Consider the following 27,082-nt stretch of genomic DNA (forward strand, 5'->3'; position numbering starts at 1 on the left):
GATGAATATTGTGCATGAATCACAGGGTGGTCATTGAGTGAATCCTGAATGTGGCAGAATATCACAGATTGTGCTGCATGTACTATGTTGAATTTCAATGATATTCAAGTTTTCTGTAAGATATTTTGAAGTGGGTTTCATAAATCCGCACCTGGCCGGACCTGGTCCTTTATTCCTGTATATGTCCGCTCCTAGATAACACAACGTTGTCGGATTTGAAGCAACTCTCCAGATGCCACCCACTAAGTGCCGAGAATGAGCGGTAGGACAAAGTCCTCGTGTAGCATAATTTGCGTGCTTCTCTTGGCTGCACCTTTCTGTGCCTGTCTGCAGGCGGGGGGGAGATGTTCATTTGTCTGCCTAATGCATGATTTCCATACACCGCTGCCTTTTTCACCATACTGCCACCGCTTTATACTCAGGTAGGCTAACAGATTCAGCCAGTTACTTCTTTACTCTCCTGTGTGGTGGCCAAACACGGTCTAGAAGTTTTAAAAGGTATGAATGAATGGATGGGATGAATGAACCCTGTATGGCATTCACGGATAGAGATCGCAGAAGCCTGTTTTTCCATTGATTTCGGGTACCTTAGGATCACTTAGCAATTCAGTTATTTTTGGTGTTATAAGTGTGAAAAATGTTATTATTTGCATGGCTCAGAATGTAATCTTTGTATGCGCACAGATAACACACAAGCTCTTAAAATACAATGTGCATAGATTATAACAATTTACCACTACTTTGTTCAGTATGTAACACTCTTATATACTTGCTTTCACACACACACACACACACACATATACACACACTGACACACACACATATATACACACACACAGACACACGCACACCTTGAGTTTAACATTTCATTTTTAATGTTGCATTATGATAGTTGAGCGATGTATTCCCACTTCTCTGCTGGCTTTAATGAACTTAAATCTTTGCTTTCCTGCTTTTAATGCTCATTCTATTTTGGAAACATTGTCAGGACGGTCTTTAATAATAATAATAATAATAATGAGGTCCTGGGTAAGGTGTTGTCCCCTCCTGCCATTTTTGTGTCATCATCGTTGAGTGTGCACTTGGACAGGTCTAGGCCAGCAGCTCTATAGACCTCCATTGTGCTGAAGGCTGTAGAGATGTTCCAAGGAGGGATAGCTAACGTTGGCCTCTAAGGCAAGTCTGGGTGTGGAGCAGATGCCCCTTTTGCCCTTTAATAGCGCTATGCTAATGTTAAAATGTTTTATTTTCTGGGAAATGCATAATTTATCACACACGTGATTCTAAACAAATGCTACTATGCATTGATTGAGTGGCTGGGGTCATTTAATACAAATAAAATACAAACATTTGTCAGGCTTGGTGTTTGTTGGTTTTTTGTTTTGTTCTCTTTTTTTGGGATATGTTGTTAAAAACGTCAAATGAAGAATTTAAATATAAAGAGCTGGGATATTCTCAGGCAATCATAGGAATCATTGGCTCCAGTGTCCCATATTAAATCTCCTTAGACTTAGACGGATGGAGCTGTCTGGTGGCAAGTATATAACGGGGCAGGAGATGTGCTCACCCGGACACAGATTCTGGATGCCAGATAGCCAGGGGGGCAGGAAAGGGCCAAGTGTACATTGTGGGGTTCGCATAATCTCTCCTGTGCATTTGGAAGGGACGCTACGTAAAAATGTAAAGGGACCACTCTGCTATCGTGTGCATTAAAGTGCATAATATGGCTGTAGTGTCCCTTTACGGAAAGTCTAGTAAACTGGCCAAGCTAGAGTTTCAGTCTAAGAGGTTAAAAAAGATGGACATTTAAAGACAAACGGAGAGATAGTGATTCAGTCTGCTATCACTTGCTATCACCAGCATAAAAACATTCATGAGAATCTTAGAGTTGTTCTGTGCATAGTCTAATCTAGCAATGAGAGACAAGAATGACTTTTGCCAAAGGCGGCTTTAATCATTGCCGAAGAGAGCCGGATGTGTGTAGCGTGCAGTACAAAGTGTAATCGTCTTCTCTTGCAGCTAATGGAGATGCTTTGGAGATTTTTGTAACAGTGCCTGTATTTTGCATCACATGACAATTAAGCGTTCCCTGCTAAATTATGAAGCGGGCAGAACTGTACTTGATTAAATCATTGTTTATGGGAATGGTATTAAGAATGTTTCGAATGAGTTAATAAATTATAAAACTGTTAAATCCAACAGAATAGGCAGAAGAATACCTTTAATTTACATTCATTTTTACTATAATAAACACTCTGGGAACCCTTTTATCATTGTGGCATAATTTATACATAGAATATTTAAAATAGAAACAAATTACTGCCGGTGTTAATCATTAATTGTTTAGCTAGCTCTTCTTATTGGATTATATAGCATCTGGACATCAGACCTGTTATCAACAAATTGCTGAGACGCCACATTTTGCATTTTCTGCCTTGTTGTCTCTGTGTTGCATTGTATCCAAGATATTATCTTCGAGAGCAACTCTTCCTGTTTTCCACTTAGAACAAAGTAACATTTTATTTCAACCGAGCTAAATTCTGACTACATATTTTATTTCTAAAGCAATATGCGTCAGGTGATTAGAGTTAAACAGCTAAAAACAATACACAACTAGCTTATTTCAAAATGTACAGGAACAATCGAGTGCTCAGCGTTGTATTTTTTTTAATGCATATTAGAATCTATTTTGCCTAAAAAATTGGAGCATGCACCCTTTGGTTATCGAGTTAGAAGATGGGACTTACATTATTACTCCCCTTTCACGGCTCCCTGTACTAAAATCAGGATACGTTAGCATTTAAACTTCTTGGGCATGTAACACTGCCATTGAAACCGAACCCAAGCACTTGTGTTTAGATAGTAGACGTGCAAATGGGCCAAAAACATTTTGGATGTATTTTTCGGTTAGTTTTTGGCCTATTCCTTTTCGGGCACCGATTTTCTTCCTGCCTAACCGGTTTGACTGAAAATTTGGGGGAATTTTTAATTCAGGTATGAAATTTGTTGCCTGGTGCCCACATTCACTCTCATTCATTCTCTCACACTCTCACTCACTCTCTCTCACTCTCATTCACTCTCTCTCTCACACTCTCTAAATGTTTTCTTACCTTCTCTGACGACCACTTCTCCTACATCTTCTTCTTCAATCTTCACTCCTTAATCTTCTTTCTTCATCCGCATCTCTGTGGACATAGCCTGACAATTTCCGCCAAACTGGCGGTACTGGGGTGAATTCCTCTGTAATCCTCTGATCAAGGGAGAGGACGTCACCGCAGGCATCGTCATTTTGCCCTCACAAGAACTGAGGGCAAGGTGGTGGTGCTTGTAGTGATGTCCTCTGCCCCAATTGTATGATCAGGATCCTCTTCTCGGTTTGAATGATCACTGCAGCACCGCCATATAGATAAAAATAGGGCTGGAGAACTCCTTTAACCTACAATAATGCCTCATTTTAACCAGGGGAACTATTGACACAGTAGCTTGCTAGACAAGTTGGGGTTCTGGTGAATGGGAATAGGCAAAAAGCACAGTGCTTATCATAGAATGACTTTACTATAGAATGGCAGTGCTTCAATATAATATAAAAAAGTAAAATATCCCTTTATATACTCATAATGTTTTGCCCTGCTTGCAGGATATTTTATGCTGTATATTTTATGTCAAAACTGTTAAATATGACTTTCCTCTCATTTCAATGGTAACTATAGAGCACAACAAATTATTGGGGATGATACACTTAATCTATTGAGTACCATGAATAATACAATGGAGCATAATTGAGCATTGAGGGCATTATGAACTTTTACACTCTGTGATAATAAAAAAACAAATGTAGGGAACATCTGGGTGTTTGGAGCAGATGGTACAGAGAGGACTTTTTATTGAATAATAAAAGATCAGTAGCATGTGGGCCTCCTGGACTAGAGCAGGGAGTCAATCTTAAGAGTTCAACATAAATAAAAGTCAGTATCAGCTGCGTTTGCATGCAAAAGTAAAATTCAACGGCCGCCAGTCAGTAGGATTTCCTAAATGAACACGAGTAGACTATATCCATATATATTAAAAGATAACTAAATACAACATTTGAATAGAATTTGCAGACAAGCAATATATGCTTGTAGTATATGACATCGTAGGAAAAGCACTGAGCACTGTATGACAAATAACAGAGATCAATGCATGACATAGTAACCTGGATGGCTCACCCCCAGAGTAATTAGTACTCCTTTATTAACTTTGTGAAACAAAAAAAACATTTATTTACTTAGTATGTGTTTTATTTAAACACAATATAGGTGAGATAATAAAGGTTTTATCAAAAAGATAAGTGAAGGTCTTTAAACAAATCCGATTGCCTCTTGGAGTCAAGAAGGAATTTTTTTCCCTTGATTGCACAATTTGAAGTAGCTTGATTAGGAGGTTTTTTGCCTTCTTTTGGATCAAGGATAGGAAGGTTAGGTAGAAGGGTTGAACTTGGTGGACTTTGGTCTTTTTTCAACCTTCTGAACTATGTAACATGATCTTTAAATGTACACATATTTATATCTAATACGCAGATTGTGAAGTTAAAGGGACAGTTTACTGTTCTGACAGTCCTTCTAAAGAAGAATGTGTATTAAAGCCATAGGGATGAAGGAGGTAATATGTCCCTGCAAAACCATCCCTTAAGGACAGGAACGTAATAGTACGTCCTCCGCTTCTTTCAATGAGAATTTGTCTTGATCGGGTGGGGATAGCTGCTGCCGTCTGCCATGAAGTCCTGTAACAGCCCCCCCCCTTAAAACACATGAGAATTCATCCACTATGTTAAACAGTTCTTTCCTCTGCTCCATCAAAAATACTTTTGCCTTCACAATACTCCCAACGATTGCAGAGAATTCCCAATGCCCCCTTCCGATCGCAGCAGACAATCTAAGCCTTTTTTCCTTCCTGTGTTTATTAAGCTATTAAACTATTTGTTTTTTACTCCCCTGAGAAGATACATTACACTGTGACTCCCTGTAGTCCTTGTCGACGGTAATGGGAAAACCAATTTCTTACCCATGGTACCCAGCTGTAGTATTAGAAACAGTATGACAAGGCTGGTCACAAGGGGTTTCATTCATTTTTCAAACTTAATGGTAGGTTACGTCATGCACTTTTAAGCCATCTTAGAAGGTATAATTATCATTCTTCAAAGCAATAAAGGGAAATTATGATCAGCGAAATGATTCATCAGAGAGTTGCCTTTGAGTTCAATGTTTTGCACACTGCTAATAACAACCAGATTCCTTGGTCGCTATCTTAGTTATTTGTCACACCTTTAACGCGTCCGTCTTTTCTTATTGCATTCGCACAAATACAGCTAGAATCCCGGGTGCTTGCAACATGGGGATGAGTATCCCTGTGTGCCTAGAGAATCCATCAGAGCGGCGTAAAGCCTACTATAGAATGAGTGACTATAGAAGGGGATTCCGCGAGTAATGCAGCGTATATATGTTAGTTTCATATAGTCGGATTCATCTTTTTATTGTATCTCCCCACAGTTCACAAATATTACCTCGCAAATACTTTCCAACTGACTTCTTTAGAAGCTCGTTATCTGGAGACCTTCGTTAGTCAAAAGGCCATCTTTAGTGGCGTAACCAGTATCGAGTAAGATAATGAGCGTTTAGTATTATCTAGCAGGTAGATGAGAACGTTATACATTTAAAGGGAACCCCCCCGCCAATGCAGCCCATGCTGTGGTGCCCACGCGGTTTACGGCCAGTCAGTTCAAAGGAAGTACTTTATTGTCACTGATTGGCTGCTTCAAGTAGCCAATCAGTGACTTGAAACCAGAACCATTGAGAGACATTGCACTGCAAGTCTGGAGCTGCAGCTTCGCTTAAAGGAAGTCATTGATTCTATTTTTAAACAGAACTCATGTTCAGGTACTTACAAAGTACATACTTACACAGGGTGTGTTTTCCAAGGCTGTTCTTTGACTGCTTAGTCATTGTTTCAAAAGAGGGCAGAGTAGTATACTATACTATTAATACATGTACATGCGTGTGGCCATGTATCTGGAGTTTTCTTTTAATGCCCAGTATTATCCATATTCAGGACCGCAGTATAACCGCATGAAATCCCTACCTACGAGCTCTTGGAAATGGCTAACAATACAATCATCGTATCGAAAGATGAACTAGCAGACCTGAAGGAGGCTTTCGACAAAGTCGGTAAGTGTTTTATTGTTATTATTTTGTAAAATAACGTATTAATAAGGAAGATGTATGCTGCTATAAGAATTATTTGCTGAAAATAAGACTTGCATAGCAGATCAGCAAGTCATCACTTCCGGTCACCGGATCTTATATCAGTGTCTTAAAACGTATTATGTTTGGTAAATAAAAGGTGTAAAATACATAAAAATGTATCCATTTATTCTGCAAATGTTCCAATTAACAGTTTCAGAGGGTTGTCCTTGTGGGCCCAGTGCCTATTTAAAACAATAAATAATAATGAGTAATACACTAAATCTGCCCAACCTGCCGTACGTGGTGGTATAAGATATCTCAGAAACCAATATGTCACACAATAATAAGAAAGTGCCAAAACACAACAATAACAATGTAAATGGAATAGAAATATCTATATAGCATCACCTCTTCCTCAATGAATCTGCGGATATGATCACAGCATAGTGTGCAGGTTTAGGTACATGCTGCGTGTATTTGGTGATTAAATGGATTCCTGGATCCTAAATGTTCAATAATCCCGTAATCATAATTTAATCATCTCCCCCTTTATCTACCGTATTCTTTTTGTGTTAACCAAATAAGTGCTGTCTGCAGAGTTTCCCAAGTGGTATTATCACTATAGAAATGATGCTGATGATTGGACCCAGAATGCTATGGTGGTAGGACCAATTTTCACGCATTGTCCCTGAACTATTTTAGGCATCGTGCCATGGAATAGCCTTCCAGCAGAAGCAGTAAAAGTTAATACAGTGAATGAGTTCAAGCAACCATGGGATCGGCAGAAGGCTAAGCTAGATACAGGATAAGGCCAGGGAAAGTATCCAGAGGTTGGGCAGACTGGATTTATATCTGCTATCTATGTTTCTGTGTTATTTATTAACCGTACAGAAAATGATTACGATGGTGTATCATACGTGATACATTCTTCTTAACATAGTGACAAGTGCAGCTCTTTGCTGTGGTAGTGAATGAATACGGGAAACAGATTGTGTGTTGGTGGTGATCTATGGCATGCTAAAAGACTCTTGGCACCGTATGCCGTCTCATCGATAACAACCATCGCCTCACTTGGTATATTTCCTATTACACTTCACCCGCTGCCTGTTTCTGACTCAATGCAACAACCTCTGGGTGCTGTTGGGGGAAGCAATCGGGCAATTACCGGAAGACTTTACTGTTCAACTTGCAGTTCCACATATAGCCCCCACGATGTCTATACTAACAAGGGCTTTAGACCGCATTTGCATCTTGACTGCATCCTTTCTGTGCTTCCTTTCAGTGCTGTCCACTTTGGCAAATGTGTTGTGTTACGGGACAGGATTGAACCCATTCAGCATGGTTGCATTGTTATTTTTAGACAAAACATTTCAGACATTGTATTATGGAGCCCCTTCCTTGGGTTTGCCCCATGGGCTGAATCGTAACAGTCCTGCCCCGGAGCTATTCCTTTACCAAGTGGTAAAAGTGGAGTAATCATCTTTCACAAAGGGTGGTCTGCTGACTCCACCACATATAACCCGGCTAGATCTCTGCTTCCTGCACCACACATCCCCTCTGCTGCCCTAGTAGCCCTTCTCTATATGACATAGCCATCATGTTAATCCCTGAATCCTCTTTATTACTGAGCCCACATCACCACAATACACACAGTTTGTTCAGCCGATGAGATGTCTCCCGTAGACCCTGTCAATGTACGCCGTTGATCAGATTCGCAATATCCAAGGAGAGTCTACCAGTTGGCTGCATGATGGCGATGCTTTGGTTCCTCCCAACTGCTGACATTACATCGATGTTACGGATCACCTTTTGTAAGACTGTTCCCAAGTCAAGGCAAAAGTCATCTCCATGGTCGACATGAACAACACATAATAAACATTAATTCTGACACACACACCCATTGCACTTTATTCCGAGCGGGATGAACTTCAGCTGAGAGTTAAGGACAGCGTTCCGAATTAGATGAAGTCAATGACCAGCTGTCATTAAGATAAGCCTTTGTCATTGTGAGGATTGTAGAAACATCAGCCGGTGAGATAGCCCAGTTGGTAAATTCCCAGTTTAATGAATGCACATTACAGTACAGCAGGCTCTAATAAAACATCTTAAGACACAAACAAGTGGTTGCAATTGTGCAGATAAACACTTTTTTACTCTGACCTCTTCTAGACTATGGAGTGTTGGGTATGGGTGCCAGGAAATTATTAAAAAGGAATGTATGTAAATGTGTTTGTCTGGCGAATCCCCACTTCATTCTACATTTAAACCAGATGAGCCATTTTACCCAAATACTACAAAAACAGGTTCTTATCTCTTATCGGATTAAATGTGTTTATTGTGCAAATTAGTAACAGTCAGGTTTGTTCACTACATGGTTCAGTTGCGGTAAGGGTGCTGATTGACTTTTCAATGCATAATGAAGGGCCGGTCCATGAGTTCCGACTTCAAATAGTTAATTTGCTGAAATGACGGTTAAGAAATATAAGCAATTTAACTATGCATTATACAGGGCTAACCTGTTCATTCCCAGACAAGAATCTCCATAGGGTTAGATTGTTAGGGGGTTAAAATGTTACTCATCTGCAAGTTCACTGTTAAGTTAACCTGCCCCCAAATCATTACAACAGTTGACATTGTTTAACACAATTTATAGAACAAGATCTAACACTGACCAGGATGAAACCACTGAATATTCGACAACGGCAGAGAAAAAAAATTGTGACGCTGGAGGCAGGGAAGTTTATAACGCGTTACCGTGTTGACACGCAAAGTAGATAACATATAAAAAGGGTATTTGTTAAAGGTGGAATACACGTTTCATGCCGTTACTATAAATAATAGAATAAGGATTTAGGAGCAAATACTTTCCCATGGTTCTGCTTCTGTATAGCTGGTAATGTCGTTGATGTTGAGTTTTTGCTTGATGTTGTACGTTAATAAATTGGAAATATGTTATATCATTAAACGCAAGGAAAGGGAAGCGGGTAAGGTGCGTATAACACCGAGATATTGCTAATAAGTCACAATGCCAGTCGCAGGACTCTTTAATAATGCAGCGGACTTGTCGGAGCCGGTATTGTTAGGGATCTGCAGAGTTTTGTGAGGGTTTGTGGTGGTTCCGTCTGGCTGCACACAATCTAGCCTTTATTCATTCATATTTTATAGACACTTACTTTGCTGCAATGATTCAAAAGAAAACTCATTTTCTAGGAATAAAACTACTTACATGCATTTGTTTTAATTGAAGAATTGATGTAAATGGTGGTGTATTTTGGTTAGGCGCTGCCCCCCCCACCACTCACCTTCGTGGCTGATGTCCTCTATGCTTACAGCAGGGATTTGACGTTATATCCAGGCACGCTCCGTATATAAGACTGAAGATACAGAGCTCTCTCTGGGGCCTGTGATGGCTGGGCACAGTGCTCAATGGGGTATATGGACCTGTTACAAGAGAGATCTCCCCAACTCGCCCATGGAACCATGGTGCACCTGGGAGCCAGCTTGCCCAATAGAGTCATCTTCCCTGGTTATGTGGTTAAGGGGCTGCCACCTCATTGGGACTTCTGCAAAACCTACACTAGTATATGCCGCTGGGTGTAAATTATAGGTTGCAGATTAAAGAAGATCCATCACTTTCCCTAATCTTGGATTTTATAGTTCTGTACGCAAAATAACTCAAATCTAATGGTCTTTACAAACAAGAGGAGCAACGATATTACTCCACGGACTGAACACTGCTGATCCATCCATGACTAACCATACGTGGAAACTGTCAGGGTTTGACCCTCAGTGTTTTTGCTCCAATCTCAGGGTGACGGGGCAAAATCTCAGGGCTGACTCATTCATACTCTACACTGATCTAAAAAGAGATCTAAGACTTCTAATTAGTGTTTTTGGTACCAGTATATTATGGTTGATATCCATGCTTGAATGCAGGAGTTCATTGAATTTAATGTATCTTTAAATAAGTCAAGGTTTCCATGAGAACTGGTGTTACAGCAGTTAGGTTAAGTAAGACTGTGAGTCACTACTTAGAATCTTCATAAAGGTTTAATATTTAAAGAATCTTATTTAGAACGTTCCCATGACACTTTGTCAGGGCTAAGAGGCAGCATTTGGAAGGGTAGCTGTGTCCCCTTTTGCTGCCGATCTCAGCTTTATTGCTTGGAATTTATAAAATAAGTATCTCCAAAACAATTACACCGACTAGCCCAAAAAACACAAACCTATAGGTAAAATATAGCTGGCCTGTGTTATCAACACAAATAATATTTTCCTCCTGCAGACCTTGACAATAGCGGATATGTGAATGATTATGAGCTCCAGGAGTTGTTTAAGGAAGCCAACCTCCCGCAGCCTGGATACCGTGTTCGAGAAATAATTGAGAAAATATTCTCAGCTGCCGACCGCAACAAGGATGGAAAGATAGACTTTGGAGAATTTGTGTCGGTGAGTTGTGAAGGAGTGGGGTAAATGTATACTCATCTATTACTCTTGGTCTATTGCCCTTAGAATAGTATGGTGGCCTCATGAATGACTGGCAATGATGGTCTTCTCTGGACAATGCTTCGTTTTAAATGCAGATCAGTTTTCAGGTACATCTCCGCTCACATTTATATCTCAGTGGTTCTGATGGGCACTTTGAGGACTCACCTTCGCACTGACATTCAGTTCCTGGAAGACGTCGAAGCATACCAAATAATTCTGTGCTATGCCATTGAAACAACTCAACTGTCCGTGGCAATATGAGCTCCATAAGGAGGATGGAGTGTAGTCGCAGAGGTGTTTTAAAACTGCTGGATTGTGTTATGCGCCGTTCCTTAATGAAAATGGGGTGTTGGTGCGAGATTCATTCCAAGCAGTGTGCTGGTTGGATAACATTTAAAATAGATCACTTTAATGCACAGCAATTTAAATACCTACAGCTTAACATTGATAAGGATTGTAATCTAACTTTTAATGGTTTATGAGCTGCCAGTAGTGGCAAATATTTAACATACCTTTTATTGAGTAGTCATTCTTTTTATCTAGCTCTATAATCCAAAACTTTATAACCTGAGCTATACTTTACTGTATATACTGTACTGCTATACGGTATATACAGCATGTAGTAGTATGTCTCATGTGCTGTGTAGTTTTATGTATCACAGAAATGTCCCTGTCCTCCTTATTCAATTCCAATGCCAAACAACTGCTTTCTGTGATTTTCAACATTTTGATCACCTGATCATAACAACTGAAACGCTGATAAATGTGCCAATATAAATAAATGTGTGTAAAATCCTTTAACTGGGAAAAGTGTAAACTGTAGGTCTGCGTTTAAATAATCATTGTACGAAATATAGTTACATACTGAAAACATAAGACTTCTTGCAACGTTTGTATATCTACTCAGTATTCTTTCACTCATATAAAATCATTGTATATTAAGGCATTATTGACCCTTGGGGGATCGGATTTGTACGTGTGCAGTATAGGTGTAGACATTCTTTCAGTGTTCATCTTCTGTATCATTGCTCTCCAACGACAGCTGGTTCAAGAGCTGAAAAGCAAAGATGTGAGCAGAACATTCCGAAGATCAATCAACAGGAGGCTAGGCATAACGGCAATAGGTGGGACATCTCCCATTTCCAGCCAAGGCACACAGCATTCTTATTCAGGTAAGAGATCCTCATCTCGGCATAGCTCCATTCGTGAAAAGGTAGTCTAGTCTTTATCCAGCTATGCCCTTTCATGTCTTACAGTAGTCGCTGATCTGTCATAAATTAACCATATAGTTGTTGTCTATTTCAGACGAAGAGAGGGTTGCTTTTGTGAACTGGATAAATGGCGCATTAAAAGATGACCCGGACTGTAAACATCTCCTGCCCATGAACCCATCCAATAACAGTCTCTTCGCATCGCTCAGGGATGGCATTTTGCTTTGGTAAACTCATACAGATTATATGTTACATGTTTGATGTAAATAATACTTCTTCTTTCTTATTACTCATACCAACCAAATCCCACAATTCCATCATAACAGATACATAAATATCACACTATTGATTTTAATGTATGCATCTCATATAAAATAGACAATACACAAAGAAGAGATCAGAACCACCCAAAAGAGCTGAGACATGAAGATGAGACCAGAGGCTCACAGGCTAAAAGGCCTAAATGTATTGATTTGTCCCAGGGGGGCCAGATATCTTTTCCTGTTAGAAAAAACTTCCAGAGCGATTGATTTGAGTTCTTTCCAGGATGGAATTTGTTTTCCAGAATCTTGCCAAACAAATCTTAGCTGCTAATAAAATTTAATGGCTAAAACACTATTGGCTTGATTCTGGAAGAGTAAGTCTAAATAAAAAAGAAATCTGACGGGGGAATTAAAAAATGAAGATGAAAAATACCTTGGAACTCTTAGGAGATCTTATTTTAAAGTGGGTTCAGCGGATCACAGGACCAGCACACATGGAGTTGTTAGGACAGAATCTGCTGTATTAACTGAGGTCAAAATGGCGACGCTTGCGGTGACGTCATCTTCCAGATTGGAGGATCGGGAGATGACGTCACTGCAGCGCTGCCATTTTGGTCGAAGTTGCTGGGTTATGTCCCCAGAGATGGTAATGTTTTGCCAACAACTTTAAGTTGAGGAAATGTAATCTCACTACAAACTCATGGGCTTGGTAAATAAATCGCACAGTATCCATACAGACCTCCCTTCCTTGTTAATATTATAGTCTTTATAAAGTGGAAACATATTCCATGGCGCTATTACTAGACATTCACTTAATGCATATACATACACAGCGGTATATGATAATGTAGCACAAGCAAGTAGATGATAGCTGCTGACATGCTTTCTGTATTGTCTGATGTGTCTGAAGCTGTCTGTATGTTTCTCTATAGATCAGAGATGTAGACGTATGTTATACGTTGGCGTCCGCAGTATGTTTTATCCTCCAATGTCTTTTAGCCACTATATGAGACCAAATCTGAATTTTCTCCTGGGAAATCAAAAGGGTCACAATTGCAGCCCATTATCTTAGCACGTGTCTTGCTTGGCCATTTGCTCGTTGTGCTCTGATACGGCACAGAAAAAACTTCAAAGAATCTGTGCTACACTCTGAAAATTGTTTGATGTGCAGGAACTATCTATGTATTGTATGTTTGATAATATTATTTTCATGACACAGAGAAGGTATCAGCCATTCCTCATTCTAGAACCGCTGTGAAAAGGAAGTCCCGCAATCCATAGCCAACGGACATCAGCCCCCCTTAATAAAAAGAGATATGGGAGGTGTAGGATGCACATGATTTACGCCAGACCATGTCAGTGCCTCTGAACAATGACATTTATGCATAGCGTGTATCACACAGCATAGACACGTGCAAATATTTCTCAGACACGCGATGATTTTCTGGCTTTGGTCTATACTTTTTACAACTGGAGTCATCAATGCAAACTTGTCCCAGCTATAAATACCATGGAATCTAGATACTGGAATATGAAAGTTATCAGCAGGCTTAATCATTTACAGGTCATCTAAAATTTAGAAACTTAACTCCTTTTAGCAAATGCCCCTGTGGTTCTCAGAAATGAAATTATTAAAAAATATATATATTTATGTCACTTTTTTAATGTCCCTGACACCCTCATTATACATATTAAAGTACTCCGTGAGCTGATGCAGTCGCCAAAAATCACTATTATTAAAATCAATGGGAAATTTTTCTGCAAATACGGATGGTAGGGGTCTTTAACATATCTGGGAACTCTGGGTTTCCCCCACCGACGTCAACGGGTGACTAGCGTTATTTTACCATATACAGTATAACTTGAAATAGGCTGACTCTCACACTTGATGGACGGTAATCCATTATGATCGAATACAATTTATCATATGTATAATGTTCACTGCCTTTCTTCTTTTAATACAGCAAAATGATCAACTTGTCCCAACCAGACACTATTGATGAAAGGGCCATTAATAAAACCAAGCTGACGCCATTCACCATCTCAGTAAGTAGATTGTATGGAATAAATGGTAAGGATAGGAAAGAATCACACTGCTTGTATTTCCATCTTTGGTGAGTGACACTGGAAATAAAGATGTTCCCTGTAATACCGGATACTGATCCGGCTCTACCTATGACATTCCTCCCAACTGTCCCATATTGTGCAGGACAGTCCCGACTTTGCCACTGAATCCCTCTGTCCCACCATCATGCTTTTCGGCAATCCCGCTGTCCCAATTCCATTTTCCGTATAATAAATGAAATAGAATATATGAATGAATAGAAACTACAGCGTTCATGTTGTAATATTTGGCATGTATGACCTGTTTTTTTTCTCCAGGAAAACATAAACCTAGCCCTGAATTCAGCCTCGGCCATTGGGTGTACGGTAGTCAATATCGGAGCTCAGGATTTACAAGAAGGAAAGCCGCATCTAGTGCTTGGGTTGCTGTGGCAGATTATTAAAGCTGGACTGTTTGCAGACATTGAAATATCCAAGAATGAAGGTGATGAGAAAACACTAATACTATAATAAAATGTACTATTATATATTATTATTATATACTTTTAATATAATAATATTAGACTAATAGATAATATATAATAATGTTCATTAGCACATAAAATGATAAGCACGGAGCTAACAGTGTGATATTTTTGTTATCTCTCAGCGCTTATTGCCCTACTTAAGGATGGGGAGACATTGGAAGCATTAATGAAACTTTCTCCTGAAGAACTCTTGCTTCGCTGGGTGAACTTCCATCTGACAAATGCAAATTGGCCAAACATACAAAACTTTAGTAGTGACATTAAGGTTTGTACAAAGTTCAAACAAATGGTGTTTACGCGCTATACAAACGACAGCAATGCTTAAAGAGGAAGTCCCACGGACTGAGCCGATTCTTTACGGCAATGCTAATGAAGTCTGCTCCTCCATAGACTTTCTTTCGTCACTCTGTCTGGCTGGGTGATTAAAATAGAGCCATTCTGTTTACGATTTATGATAAGGAGTTACGGCGTTTGTCTAGTACTTTAGGTCCAAATAACAGAGCTAGAACACATACAGATGGCTAATATGCAGCCGTCTGAAGGCATTGTAGTATGCATGCAGACTTTTGGTCTGATAATATCAATTAAAAAATCCATGGGGATTTCCCTATAAACGTCAACATTTTTTACGGCAATTCTGTTTACAGCGAATACCAGGACATCGAGTTGTTAGCATAAAGATTATTTTCATCATCTTTTTTTTAACAGGATTCCAGAGCTTACTACCAGTTGCTGAGACAAATTGCCCCAAAGGAAGGTGTCGGGGGTGTCGAGATTTTCATTGACTTTTCTGGATTTAACGTAAGATGACACAGTTTGACCCACTAATTTGTTTATTAGCTGGTACACGAAAAGCGTCTGAAAACAAGGCAGTGGTCCTTTGTAATGATCTTCACATAAATGTGTAATTGTCTTCACTTTTTTCGCAGGAAGCGAATGATTTGAAGAGGGCTCATTACATGCTCCAACAGGCTGACAAGCTGGGTTGCAAGCAATTTGTGACTCCAAATGATGTGGTTTCGGGCAACCCCAAACTGAACATGGCCTTCGTTGCAAATTTGTTTAACATGCACCCAGCTCTCAACAAAGCCAACGGGTGTGATTTTGATACAAATCTAATTGAAGGTAACCCCTTCTAGAAGGCAACCATGGTAATAGTGCCTTAGAACAACCAGGACATCTGCTTCACTGCTTTCCCATGATCACTTACATCTAAAGGAGTACCTCCCTGAGCACAACCTCACAAGCGTATTTGACAGGACAAGTAATTGTCCTTTTCATTTTATTTTATTAACTTGACGAATATGGTTAACATTTTCACTGCAATTGTATGTTAAGGGACAGAAAAGAGTTTAGGAATACAGAGACTTAAAGAGTTTAGAAAATAGACTAAGTTACCTAGAATTAATAAGCGCAGAATATGTTTTTTATTAAAACAAAATCTATATTTCCACTTCATACTTAGTTAGTTATAGTTATCTACCTGGATACCCTGACCAGCCATTGCAGCTGAGAGGGGTCCTAAAAATGTTACCAGAACACAAAACACATTTTGCTCAATGTGTGAAATCTGTACAAGTTTGGGCCGCATGGGCACCCTGAATATCTAATACAAAGGTCAAGTTAACCATTTGTCAGGAAAGAGGTGATGAGAGTTTCCTCTACTATAGGAATTTGGGCGTTTTAAACATCCTTAACTTAATGTTAATCACCAAATGTCATTCCCTTTAACCGTTCCCCAAGGAAGCACCAAACATGACGTCTCTACATGTAAACCAACATGGCAGCCACACAGCTCATGCATGGCTTTGGTGACCCAAGATATTTGTGTCTTGGGCAGCAGGGGCATTCTTCCATGTTACCATAATGACCAAAGTAGGACAACCAGAAATAAAAGCTTGAATGCAGGGTTGGGTAAAGGGGAGATGCTGCACTGTATTGTTCCCAGCTACACCTTGGTACAAAACTAATCCTCGGGAATGGGACCTTTTTACACCTTTCAACTCATTGGGTGCCTCCTTCCTAAAGATTCATGGCTCCCATTAAGAGTTAAAAAAAAACCAAATTATTGAACATTTAACACTTATATTAATCCCACCTTCAACTAGTACATTTATACAGTGGATTAGTTCTGTTTTTAATGCAGTAGACTAATTCAATTTAAAGCCTGCACAATTTGTACGTACAATGTCATTCCTGATATACAATTTGTAAAAAATGTGACTTTTTCCTCTTTCCTATGTGAATGCCAGATTTTACCCCTGCGTATATAGGTACTGTACAGTATACGGTTACTGCGTGAATGTTTTTTCAGTTTGAGTGGGTCTGCTATTGGGTTTGATTTTGTGCTTTGTGCATGTAAGTTTAGTGGGGTGTCCTATTATTTTGTAAATAACATTATATATATATATATATATATATATATATACACACACCCACACATACATACACACAAACATATGGGAGTTTTTTGGGTTTGTTTGCGTGTTTCCTTTCAGTATATATACCGTATTGGCTCGGATATAGGCCGCCCCCGTATATAGGCCGCACCCTAAAAGTTTGGTGCTTTTTTAAAGAAAAAGTTTTTTTTCTTTAAAAAAGCACCAAAAAAAACATGCTGCCACTCTGTCCCCCCCCCGAGATATGCTGCCACTGTCCTCCCTCCCCGAGATACGTTGCCGCTGTCCTCCCTCCCCGCGATACGCTGCCGCTGTCCTCCCTCCCCGAGATACGCTGCCGCTGTCCTCCCTCCTCGACATACGCTGCCGCTGTCCTCCCTCCCCGCGATACGCTGCCGCTGTCCTCCCTCCCCGCGATACGCTGCCGCTGTCCTCCCTCCCCGCGATACGCTGCCGCTGTCCTCCCTCCCCGCGATACGCTGCCGCTGTCCTCCTCTGCCCCCCCCCCTCGACTTACCGGAGCAGACTCCCGGGTGTCTTGCGGGGCCGGCGAGGGACATCTACGCAATACGCGTATGCAACTTCCGGTACCGGAAGTTGCATGCGCGTATTGCGTAGATGTCTCCCGCCGGCCCCGCAAGACACCCGGGAGTCTGCTCCGGTAAGTCGGGGGTGGGCAGAGGTAAAACGCTTAGATAACCTCCCGTGCCGGCACCCCCCCCCCGTGGGAAGTGCTGGCAGGGGAGGCTGTCTGAGCGTATCGGGGAGAAGGATGCAGGTCCCCTGCACCGCTGCGGGGGATCTGTATCTTAACCCCGCTGCCTGCCCGGCGCCCGGGACTGCATGTCCCGGGCGTCGGGCGCTAGACCCCGAATATAGGCCGCACCCCCACTTTAAAAACTTAAAGTGGGGGAAAAAAGTGCGGCCTATATTCGAGCCAATACGGTATATATATATATATATATATATATTCAATAAATCAATGCACAGGGGCAGCAACTTTTCATTTCTAGGAAGCAGATAGAAAGTTCCAGAAACATAGGCATCATTAATGTCACTTACATCATATTTATGTTACTTATTATTAATGAACATAAATCTAATTTCCAGCTTCTGATGATAGTTTCCAACGTTCCTCAATAATTGTCTTCTATAAACCCCTGATATCAATCCTGATATTTTATTTCAAATGAGCTTTTCCGGCTATAAATGGCCCAATTAATACCGCTTCACTTACATCAGAAAAAAACAGGAGCCTAGATTTGCCAGATTGTTCAGGCCCGGAAATATTTGGACACTGACGCAAGTTTTTTATCTTGTCTGTTTACCAAAATAAATTTAAGTTACAGTTAAAAAATGAATATGGACTTAAAGTGCAGTCTCTCAGCTTTAATTTGAGGGTATTCACAAATAAATTGGTTTAGGAATTACAGCATTTTTATATGTAGCCCCCTTTTTTTTCAAGGGGCCAAAAATAATTGGACAGTTGACTCAAAAGCTGTTTCATGGACAGATGTGGGCTATTCCTTCGCTATTTCTAGATTAATATAGCAGGTAAAAGGTCTGGAGTGGATTAGAAGTGTGGCATTCACATTTGGAAGCTGTTGCTGTGAACCCACAACATGCGGTCAAAGGAGCTCTCAATGCAAGTGAAACAGACCATTCCTAGGCTGCAAAAGAAGAAAAACCATCAGGGAGATGAAAGGAACATTAGGAGCCATATCAACAGTTATAGAACCAACTGGTGAGCTCCGCAACACAAAAAGGCCTGGATGTCCACAGAAGACAACAATGGTGGATGATCATAGGATCCTTTCCATGGTAAGGAAAAACCCCCTCACAACATCCAGCCAAGTGAATAACACTATCTAGGAGGTAAGCATATCATTATCCATGTCTACCAAAGAGAAGACTTTACAAGCGCAAATAAAGAGGGTTCACCACAAGGTACAAACCTTGAAACTAAGATCAACCTGTACCAGAATGATGGGAAGAAAAAAGCATCATCTGTAAAATATGGTAGAGGCAGTGTGACTGAGTCACTTGTGTTTATTGATGATGTGACAGAAGCAGCCAGATGAGTTCTGAAATGTATGCATGTATTTCACTTGCTGAAGACAAAACTTAAGGCAGAAAGACCCACAAACAAACAACAACTGAAGACAGCTGCAGTGAAACCCTCGCAAAGCATCATAAAGGAACAAACCCAGTGTTTGGTGATGTTCATGCGTTCCAGACTTCAAGCAGTCATTGTATGCAAAGGATTCTCGACAAAGTTTTAAAAATGAACATATTATTTATGGTTATGTTGATTTGTCCAATTACACTTGAGCCCCTGAAATGAAAGGACTGTGTATGAAAACTGCTGCAATTCCTAAATGTTTCATATGATATTTTTGTTCAACCCCTTGAATTAAAGCTGAAAGTCTACACTTAGCATTTCAGGTGTTTCTTCTCAAATCCATTGTGGTGGCTTACTGAGCCAAAATATGAAAATTCTGTCAGTGTCCAAATATTACCGGGCCTAACTGTATTTATACATAATATACATAATTAGGAGAGCTTTTCACCTCGGCTTTGCATGTCTTCTTGGAGATTATGTGCATGTTTACTTTAAGTGAAGCAATGTTGAAAATAAAGTGAAGAAAAGACATTACGCATCTGGGAAGCAGCAGATTCAATAGGGGGCTCCATAAAATGCTCTGCTGGCAATAAAACATTTACAACATAGTTTCTTATTAAAATAATGAGGTTTATGTATAAAGAGCGTTGTGATGCTAAAACTATGCAATCTCCATAGCAACCATTGGGATTTTCCTGCTCATTGCCATGGAGTAAGGCAGATTTGTCGAGAACCTTTTCTTATATTTAATAATGTTCACTTTGTCTTTTCTAATGCGTTTCTTCCATTCACCCAGGAGAAACAAATGAGGAGAGAACGTTCCGAAACTGGATGAATTCTCTAGGAGTAAGCCCATACGTCAACCACATATATAGGTAAAGCAGATAGATTGTGGATGCCCATGTGCTATAAAACCCTAGGAGACTAGAAATGTGCTTTATGGTTAGCACCATGACAGCAATCTGAGTAATTCAGCTACAAATAATGAATACCTCTAATATCCTTAACTTGTGCCAAAAATGTATTTTAGCACAAATGTTTTAAACCAATCATGGTTGACTTTTTTCCCCCGCTTATAATAATGCCATTCAGTCAGTTATGTTCTAGTCCAGTTGAATGCTAATATATAAATGAAAATATGTATTGTATACCCACACTCACTCTTTGCTATACCCCCTTCTCAGCGACATGACTGACGCGCTAGTGATCTTCCAGTTGTATGAGAGGATCAGACAGCCAGTGGACTGGGGCCGCGTCAACAAGCCTCCATTTTCAAACCTTGGCGGACACATGAAAAAGGTCTGTACTGAAAATACTTCGCTATCATGCCTGTAGTTGGCAATAAAATTATCCAAATGGGCAGATTTGATCATACAGGACTTTGATTTTATTTGCAACACAAAAACCGCAACCCTTCACTGCCATATAGAATGCAGAACAACACGTGAAAGATGTCTCATGCGTTGCTTTGCACTCAGCATAATGAGAATTGTAGTTCAGCAAATTTTGCCTGATACTTGATACTTTACTTGTCAGTCTAAAGCAACTAGAGATATAGTAATGGTATTGAAAGAATACACACAGTAATGGACATTTTACCAAATAGGAAGAATATTACGTTAAAAAGGAAAGAGTAAAGTTCTGGGTGCTTTTCATGTGAGACAGAAATAAACCGAATAGAAGGATCCAAATCACTGATCACCTCCTAAATACCCTTTTCAGGGAAATTCAACAACTAAGCAACGTCTTTTATTATTGTTTTCTGGAAATACCCCCCCCCCATCCACCATTATTTGAATTCACATATTTGTCATCTTGTTACAAAATGTCCAAACAACCAAAAACAAAGCCTCAGGGGTAACATGGTTACTTCTTGGCAGACAGTCCGCATAGTGCGATTGCTGCGGCTGGATTGGGATTTGGAGTAGTTCATCAAAATCAATAGAATCTCAATTAAAGTGTTTATCTCGAAAAAAAGAAAATTGCACTCGGGGTACTTTGGCTTTCGTGTGCAATAAGAATTACACTGGAAGTGTTGTCCAGAGACGAGTATTACATTATCTTCCAGCTACAAACAAGATTTCTTAATGCATTTCTCTGCAAGTGATATCAGGGCGTAATAACTGGGCGACCACTGATCGTTTCAAGCACACATTTCACATTTTTTCCCAGAATATTTACAGAAGTAAGGAAATAGTTGATTATAAACATTGAATTTCATAGCAGATGAGGACCACTCGGCCCATCTGTTCTGCCCGCTTTTCCTGATGTAAGGACTCAGACCTTAATCAGTCCTTGGTCTTGTCCCAGGATAACCATGCTTCTGCTGGGAAGCTGTTCCACTTATCTACCACCCACAAAGTAAAGCTTTAGCTGTTGTTGAAATCCAAGTGCAATGATCTGTAGCAAAGCAAAGGCTGGCTGAGAGACATCTCCCGGCTACCCCTATTCCAGAGAGACTAATTATTCATGACAGACCCCAGAGAATTGCCTGACCATACTGCTATCAGAATCTATTAGTCAGAATGCCTTTCGGAACGGACAAAAATAGAATTTTCACTCACAACAACATATTGTTTTGTTTTATTAGAACAAAACCAGAGCACTTCGGCACATGGGAGATTGACGCTGTGCTTAATATATTGTCGGGGAACAGAGTATTTTATCTTTCCTCTATACTGTACATTATAAATGAGATTTTTGCCTTTTTCACATGATCACATAAATATGTAAATAAGCAGAGAATGATATAATCATAGAAACAGTGAAATACAGAATTTGAGGGCAGATAAGCACTATTCTGCCCCGTTGTCTGTTCACAATGTTGGCAAATCGGTGCATTGCTGATGGTTTCATTTTCTTTGGTTTTTTTTATATGTTTTATCTTTTATTTGTGTATTCGTTTTGTAGATAGAGAACTGTAATTACGCTGTGGACATTGGAAGGAACAGAGCCAGGTTTTCTTTAGTGGGTATCTGTGGGCATGATCTGCACGAAGGTAACCGCACACTGACACTGGCATTGTTGTGGCAGCTAATGAGAAGGTAAGCAAGCCCAGAGTCATCCCACCGACCAAGTAGCCCGAAATCCGTTTCCACTGGAAATAAGGCGATGACATTGAAAGAGAAACAAAAGCTACTATGGCTCACTGTATGCAACCACGACTAGTAGGTGCAAGTGCTCTGGGGATGAGGTTATATTCCAGGCAACTTTAATTTATACAGAGGCAAAAGCTTTTAATGGTAGGACAATCCTGGACAAACAGGGCCAGCACATGAGCTGCTTTACAACTAGTACAGATGGGCTGAAACTTGAAGAAACTTGGATTTTTGGGGGAGGGGGAGTGTGTTTCTGCTTTAAATTGTGTGGAATTATGTTATGTGGAAAAGTCCCCTTTTTCCTTAAAATGTTGATTGAAAGACGCCCTTTGAGAAAACTGTTTATTAAATCTGAGGGTGCTTTATGTTAAGCTGTTTTGCATGGAATATAAATCACATTGGCAGGGGTTAAAGTTAACACAGTTTTATTATAGCCCTCTACTCCCTGCTCACACACCATATGGGCTAGATATACAATACATTGCTGCTGACTCCAGCTTTGCCTTTTTGAATTCTCGTCTGGACGGCAAGAAAGCCACCAGGGGGCGCCGTAGACTTGTGGGAGGTTTTTAATCAGATATTTGGAAGTCAGGATGTTAGTTGTGATTCTTCCCAAATGAACTCTATTTCAGTTAATCTGTGACACCTGTCATTCCGATATGAAGTTGCCTGAATCCAGATACTTCTTGTCACCCTCAGTTCCGAAATAATATGCTTTTTAGGAATGTTACCCTAGAATTCCTAAGTGAATTTATAAATGTATACACGTGGGGACGCCTAAACAAAATGTCCTGTTCTGAATCCTACATTAAAGCGATTTACGGATTCACAGCACGTGACATGCAAACAAGAAGACGTGCTATGTAACTATAAAAAGGCACTGTGTATATGTATATATTATATATATGTGTATGTATATATATATATATATATATATATACAGTGTTGTTGTAATAAAGACATAATTCAGTTCATTTTTGTTCTCCTTTAGATACACGTTATGTGTTTTATCCGACCTGGGAGAGGGTGCAAAAATTGATGACCGAACAATCTTAAAGTGGGTTAACGAAACACTTGCTGATGCAAAGAAGACCACCTTTATCACCAGTTTCAGGGTAATGAAAACTCGATTCCACGCGAATGAATACAGATGATGTTGGTTAATAGTGCAATGTTAAAAGTTATATCAGAAATATCAGAAATAATACTCCCATGCAATGTTCCCTCTAATTTTTCTTAGGTGGTGTGCGCAGAAAATGTCTCTTGTGCAAAAATGTCCCCAGAGCCAAAATTTTGTGCGCACAATATGCTTCTGCAAATGTTACATTTAAATTGTTATTCTATATTTTTGGTACAGCTGGCTCATGGTTAATAACAGTACATTATAGTGTGATAATGTAGTAGTAGTTACACAACAGTATTACTTACTGTAATGTTTTTTTAAAGGTGAAATTCTCACTGCATAAGTAAATTATGAGCGAATCACGAGCGGAGGCTCCAGGCCGCATAAAGGATAAAAAAAAAATTGGGAAAAACTGTTGTCCACAGGGGCGTACCTAGAGTATTTGGCAGCTGGGGCGGATCTTGTACGTGGGACCCCCCCTCACACACACACTTTAAAACTGCATAGCTTCTATCATTAGGCAAACATTGACAGGGGTACAACATAACACCTATCACTATATACTGAGGCAGACATTGACGGTGTTACGGCATAACTGCTATCATTATACAGTGAGACAAACATTGACGGTGGTACAGCATAACTGCTATCATTATATACTGAGGCAAACATTGACGGTGGTACAGCATAACTGCTAACATTATATAGTGAGGCAAACATTGACAGTGGTACAGCATAACTGCTATCACTATATACTGAAGCAAACATTGACGGTGTTACAGCATAACTGCTATCATTATATACTGAGGCAAACATTGACAGTGGTACAACATAACACCTATCACTATACATTGAGCCAGACATTGACAATAATGCAGCATAACCCCAATCACTATATACTAAGCCAAACATTGATGTGGTGTAGGCTTACCACTTTAGTGTCTGGTCTAGTATCTATCTATCTATATATATATCTATATAGGAATGCACCGAAATGAAAATTCTGGACCTGAAAATTTAGCATTCATTTGACTGAAACCGAAAATGACCCCCCCACACACCTTTAAAAACAAAAATTAAAAAAAAAACATTTTGATTAAAAGTAAAACCAAAATTAGACAAAAAAATCTATAACAATATATATATATATTTATATATATATATATATATAATTAACAGCAATCACACTCCTATCATGCCCAGTGTCTAGCATGTACTGGTTGCTTGGGCATGATAGGAGTGGGATTTATATATAAATGGATATTGTTATCCAATTTTTCTGTCCAATTTTGGTGTGTTACTTACTTTTAATAAAGGTGTGGTTAACACACCAAAATTGAAAAAAATATATATAATTGCTACCAGCAATCTCACTCCTATCATGCCCAGGCAGCCAGTACATGCTGGAACCTGAGCATGATAGGAATATGATTACAGCCTCCCTATGCCATGCTATCCCCCCCACACACTTACACGTCCATGCTATCACACACACACACTCATTCACAAACATTCAGTTTAAACTACAACATAACACCCATCACTCTCACACACTTACTAATTCACTCTCACAGAGTGTTTTCCTACCTTTTCTCTGTCACTTTTCCTCCTCTTCGTTCTTCCTCTTCTGTGTCCTCTCCTTCCGGTGCAGTAAAGACGGTGGGTGTGGCTTCAGTGCTGTGCGCCGGGATCTGACATCAAATCCCGACGCACAGCATCAGTTGCCACACGCATCGCAAGGGAGGAGGATCGGAGGTCTGTAAGAACAGACCTCCCGCTCCCTTGATTGATTTTAAGCCGGTTGGAGGGAGATCCTTGATCTGCCCAACCGAGCTTGCTCCTCTAGCGGCAGACATTACTGTCCGTCTCTGGAGGGGTGCTGTGCACACAACCGGTAGTGGACCGCCCCCCCTTCGGTACGCTACTGGTTGTGCGCACAGTTTTTGTTTGTGTGCGCTCCCTCTGAAAGCTATGTGCGCGCGCACAAGCGCACAGCTTAGAGGGAACACTGCTCCCATGCTTTCAAAAACGTATACTCTATGTGGCCAATAGGAAATGGAATCAGCTCTGATTAATACCCATTGGCTACATAGTGTTGTAAATCGTTTTGCTGATGGGTATGCATCACTGCGCAGTGTCATGGAAGTGTAACGTAAAGCAGTGTGTAGGTATTTACTAAAGGCAGACAATTAGAAAGTTGTTACAACACAAGCAGAGGTTTTATTTCACAAAACGTAAATCATTTTGTTGCGTAATACTTTTTTGTGGAAAACATCAAAAGTATTCCATCGCCTTGTTTGGGCTGGAATTGCTTAAATTTGTCTGGAATTTAAGCACAAAATGTAAACAATTGTAATAAATACATAAATACATTTTAGTAATAGTAAACACGGTAGGTGCGTCAACAAGTAGATGCGGTACCACATGATAAATGGACAGTGCTTTTAGGTGAAGTTTAGGCCCTATACTTGAAGGTTAATTAGTTTTGCACCCTAGTGATATATTTTGCAGCTTTGTCGAATGGGAATGGGGAGGAAAGAGAAGGCATATTCACCAGAGAATGCCCAAATATTTTAAGTATGTGACCTTGTAAATCTAAATGTTTAAGGTGTATGCACAATGCAGCTGCTGGTACACAGGTAACAAATGAGTGCTGCTCCTATCTGTTGCATTAAGTGTGTATCAGGCCTAAGAAGTAGTAGCATCATATACACTACCATTCAAAAGTTTGGGGTCACTTAGAAATATCCTTAATTTTGAAAGAAACACAAATTCTATCTATTAAAATAACATGAAATGGATCACAAATACAGTGTAGACGTTAATGTTGTAAATGACTATTACAGCTCGAAACGGCTGATTTTGTATGGAATATCTGCACAGTCATATAGAGGCTCTTTATCACTCCCATCACTTTTGTGTTCCAATGGCACATTGTGTTGGCTAATCCAAGTTGAAAAGGCTAACTGATCATTAGAAAACCATTTTGCAATTATGTTACAGCTAGAAATGTTCTTATTTTCCATGAAAACAGCTAAGTGACTCCAAACGTTTGAATGGTACCGTATGACACATCTGAAATTTACCTTCAGTAAATATTTCTTAGAAAACTTTTATATATTATATAGTGCTTTCCATTTCCATCGGGCCGTGAGACGCATTAATGCTGTTGTGTTTGTGTCTCCTTAGGATCATTCCATTAGTACAAGTTTACCTGTGTTAGATTTAATTGATGCTATTGCACCGAAAGCACTTAATCCAGACATGGTGAAAAGGGAGAAGCTTTCCGATGAGGACAAGATGAACAATGCAAAGTGAGTTTTTGTCATTGTAAAAATGTGTCTGTTTATGATATTTATATTATATTTATAGGTGCTGTTTCTCTGAATACAGCTCTTTAATTAAATATATTAAAAACATGGTTCCTAGTACTATTAATAGGGCATTCTCTCCCAAGAAATAAAAAAAAATATATAGCTATATAATTAAAATAAAAATATATCATTTAATACAATAAGAAATCTCAACAAAATATCTACCAAATACATCTCATTTTATGCATCATA

At 39.7% G+C, this 27,082-nt stretch overlaps 1 protein-coding gene across 2 annotated transcripts in view; it reads left to right on the forward strand.

Annotated features, from left to right (window-relative positions):
- PLS1 (plastin 1) overlaps window positions 1-27,082 on the forward strand; it is a 31,024-nt gene that overhangs the window by 2,975 nt on the left and 967 nt on the right. Inside the window, exons 1-15 of one of the 2 annotated variants that reach the window (XM_053460676.1) lie at window positions 296-422; window positions 6,088-6,203; window positions 10,507-10,670; window positions 11,752-11,881; window positions 12,015-12,147; window positions 14,148-14,229; window positions 14,566-14,731; window positions 14,897-15,039; window positions 15,483-15,575; window positions 15,704-15,899; window positions 20,092-20,170; window positions 20,480-20,594; window positions 22,206-22,339; window positions 23,385-23,508; window positions 26,706-26,830. In XM_053460676.1, coding sequence (XP_053316651.1) covers window positions 6,134-6,203; window positions 10,507-10,670; window positions 11,752-11,881; window positions 12,015-12,147; window positions 14,148-14,229; window positions 14,566-14,731; window positions 14,897-15,039; window positions 15,483-15,575; window positions 15,704-15,899; window positions 20,092-20,170; window positions 20,480-20,594; window positions 22,206-22,339; window positions 23,385-23,508; window positions 26,706-26,830 — 1,754 coding nt within the window. In that variant the 5' untranslated portion in view covers window positions 296-422; window positions 6,088-6,133. Of the gene's footprint in view, window positions 1-295; window positions 423-6,087; window positions 6,204-10,506; window positions 10,671-11,751; window positions 11,882-12,014; window positions 12,148-14,147; window positions 14,230-14,565; window positions 14,732-14,896; window positions 15,040-15,482; window positions 15,576-15,703; window positions 15,900-20,091; window positions 20,171-20,479; window positions 20,595-22,205; window positions 22,340-23,384; window positions 23,509-26,705; window positions 26,831-27,082 lie in introns of those variants that run through there. The other variant, XM_053460675.1, reaches the window with a different exon arrangement.

This window comes from Spea bombifrons, chromosome 3 (genome assembly GCF_027358695.1).
Source record: "Spea bombifrons isolate aSpeBom1 chromosome 3, aSpeBom1.2.pri, whole genome shotgun sequence".
NCBI classification, from domain to species: Eukaryota; Metazoa; Chordata; class Amphibia; order Anura; family Pelobatidae; genus Spea; species Spea bombifrons.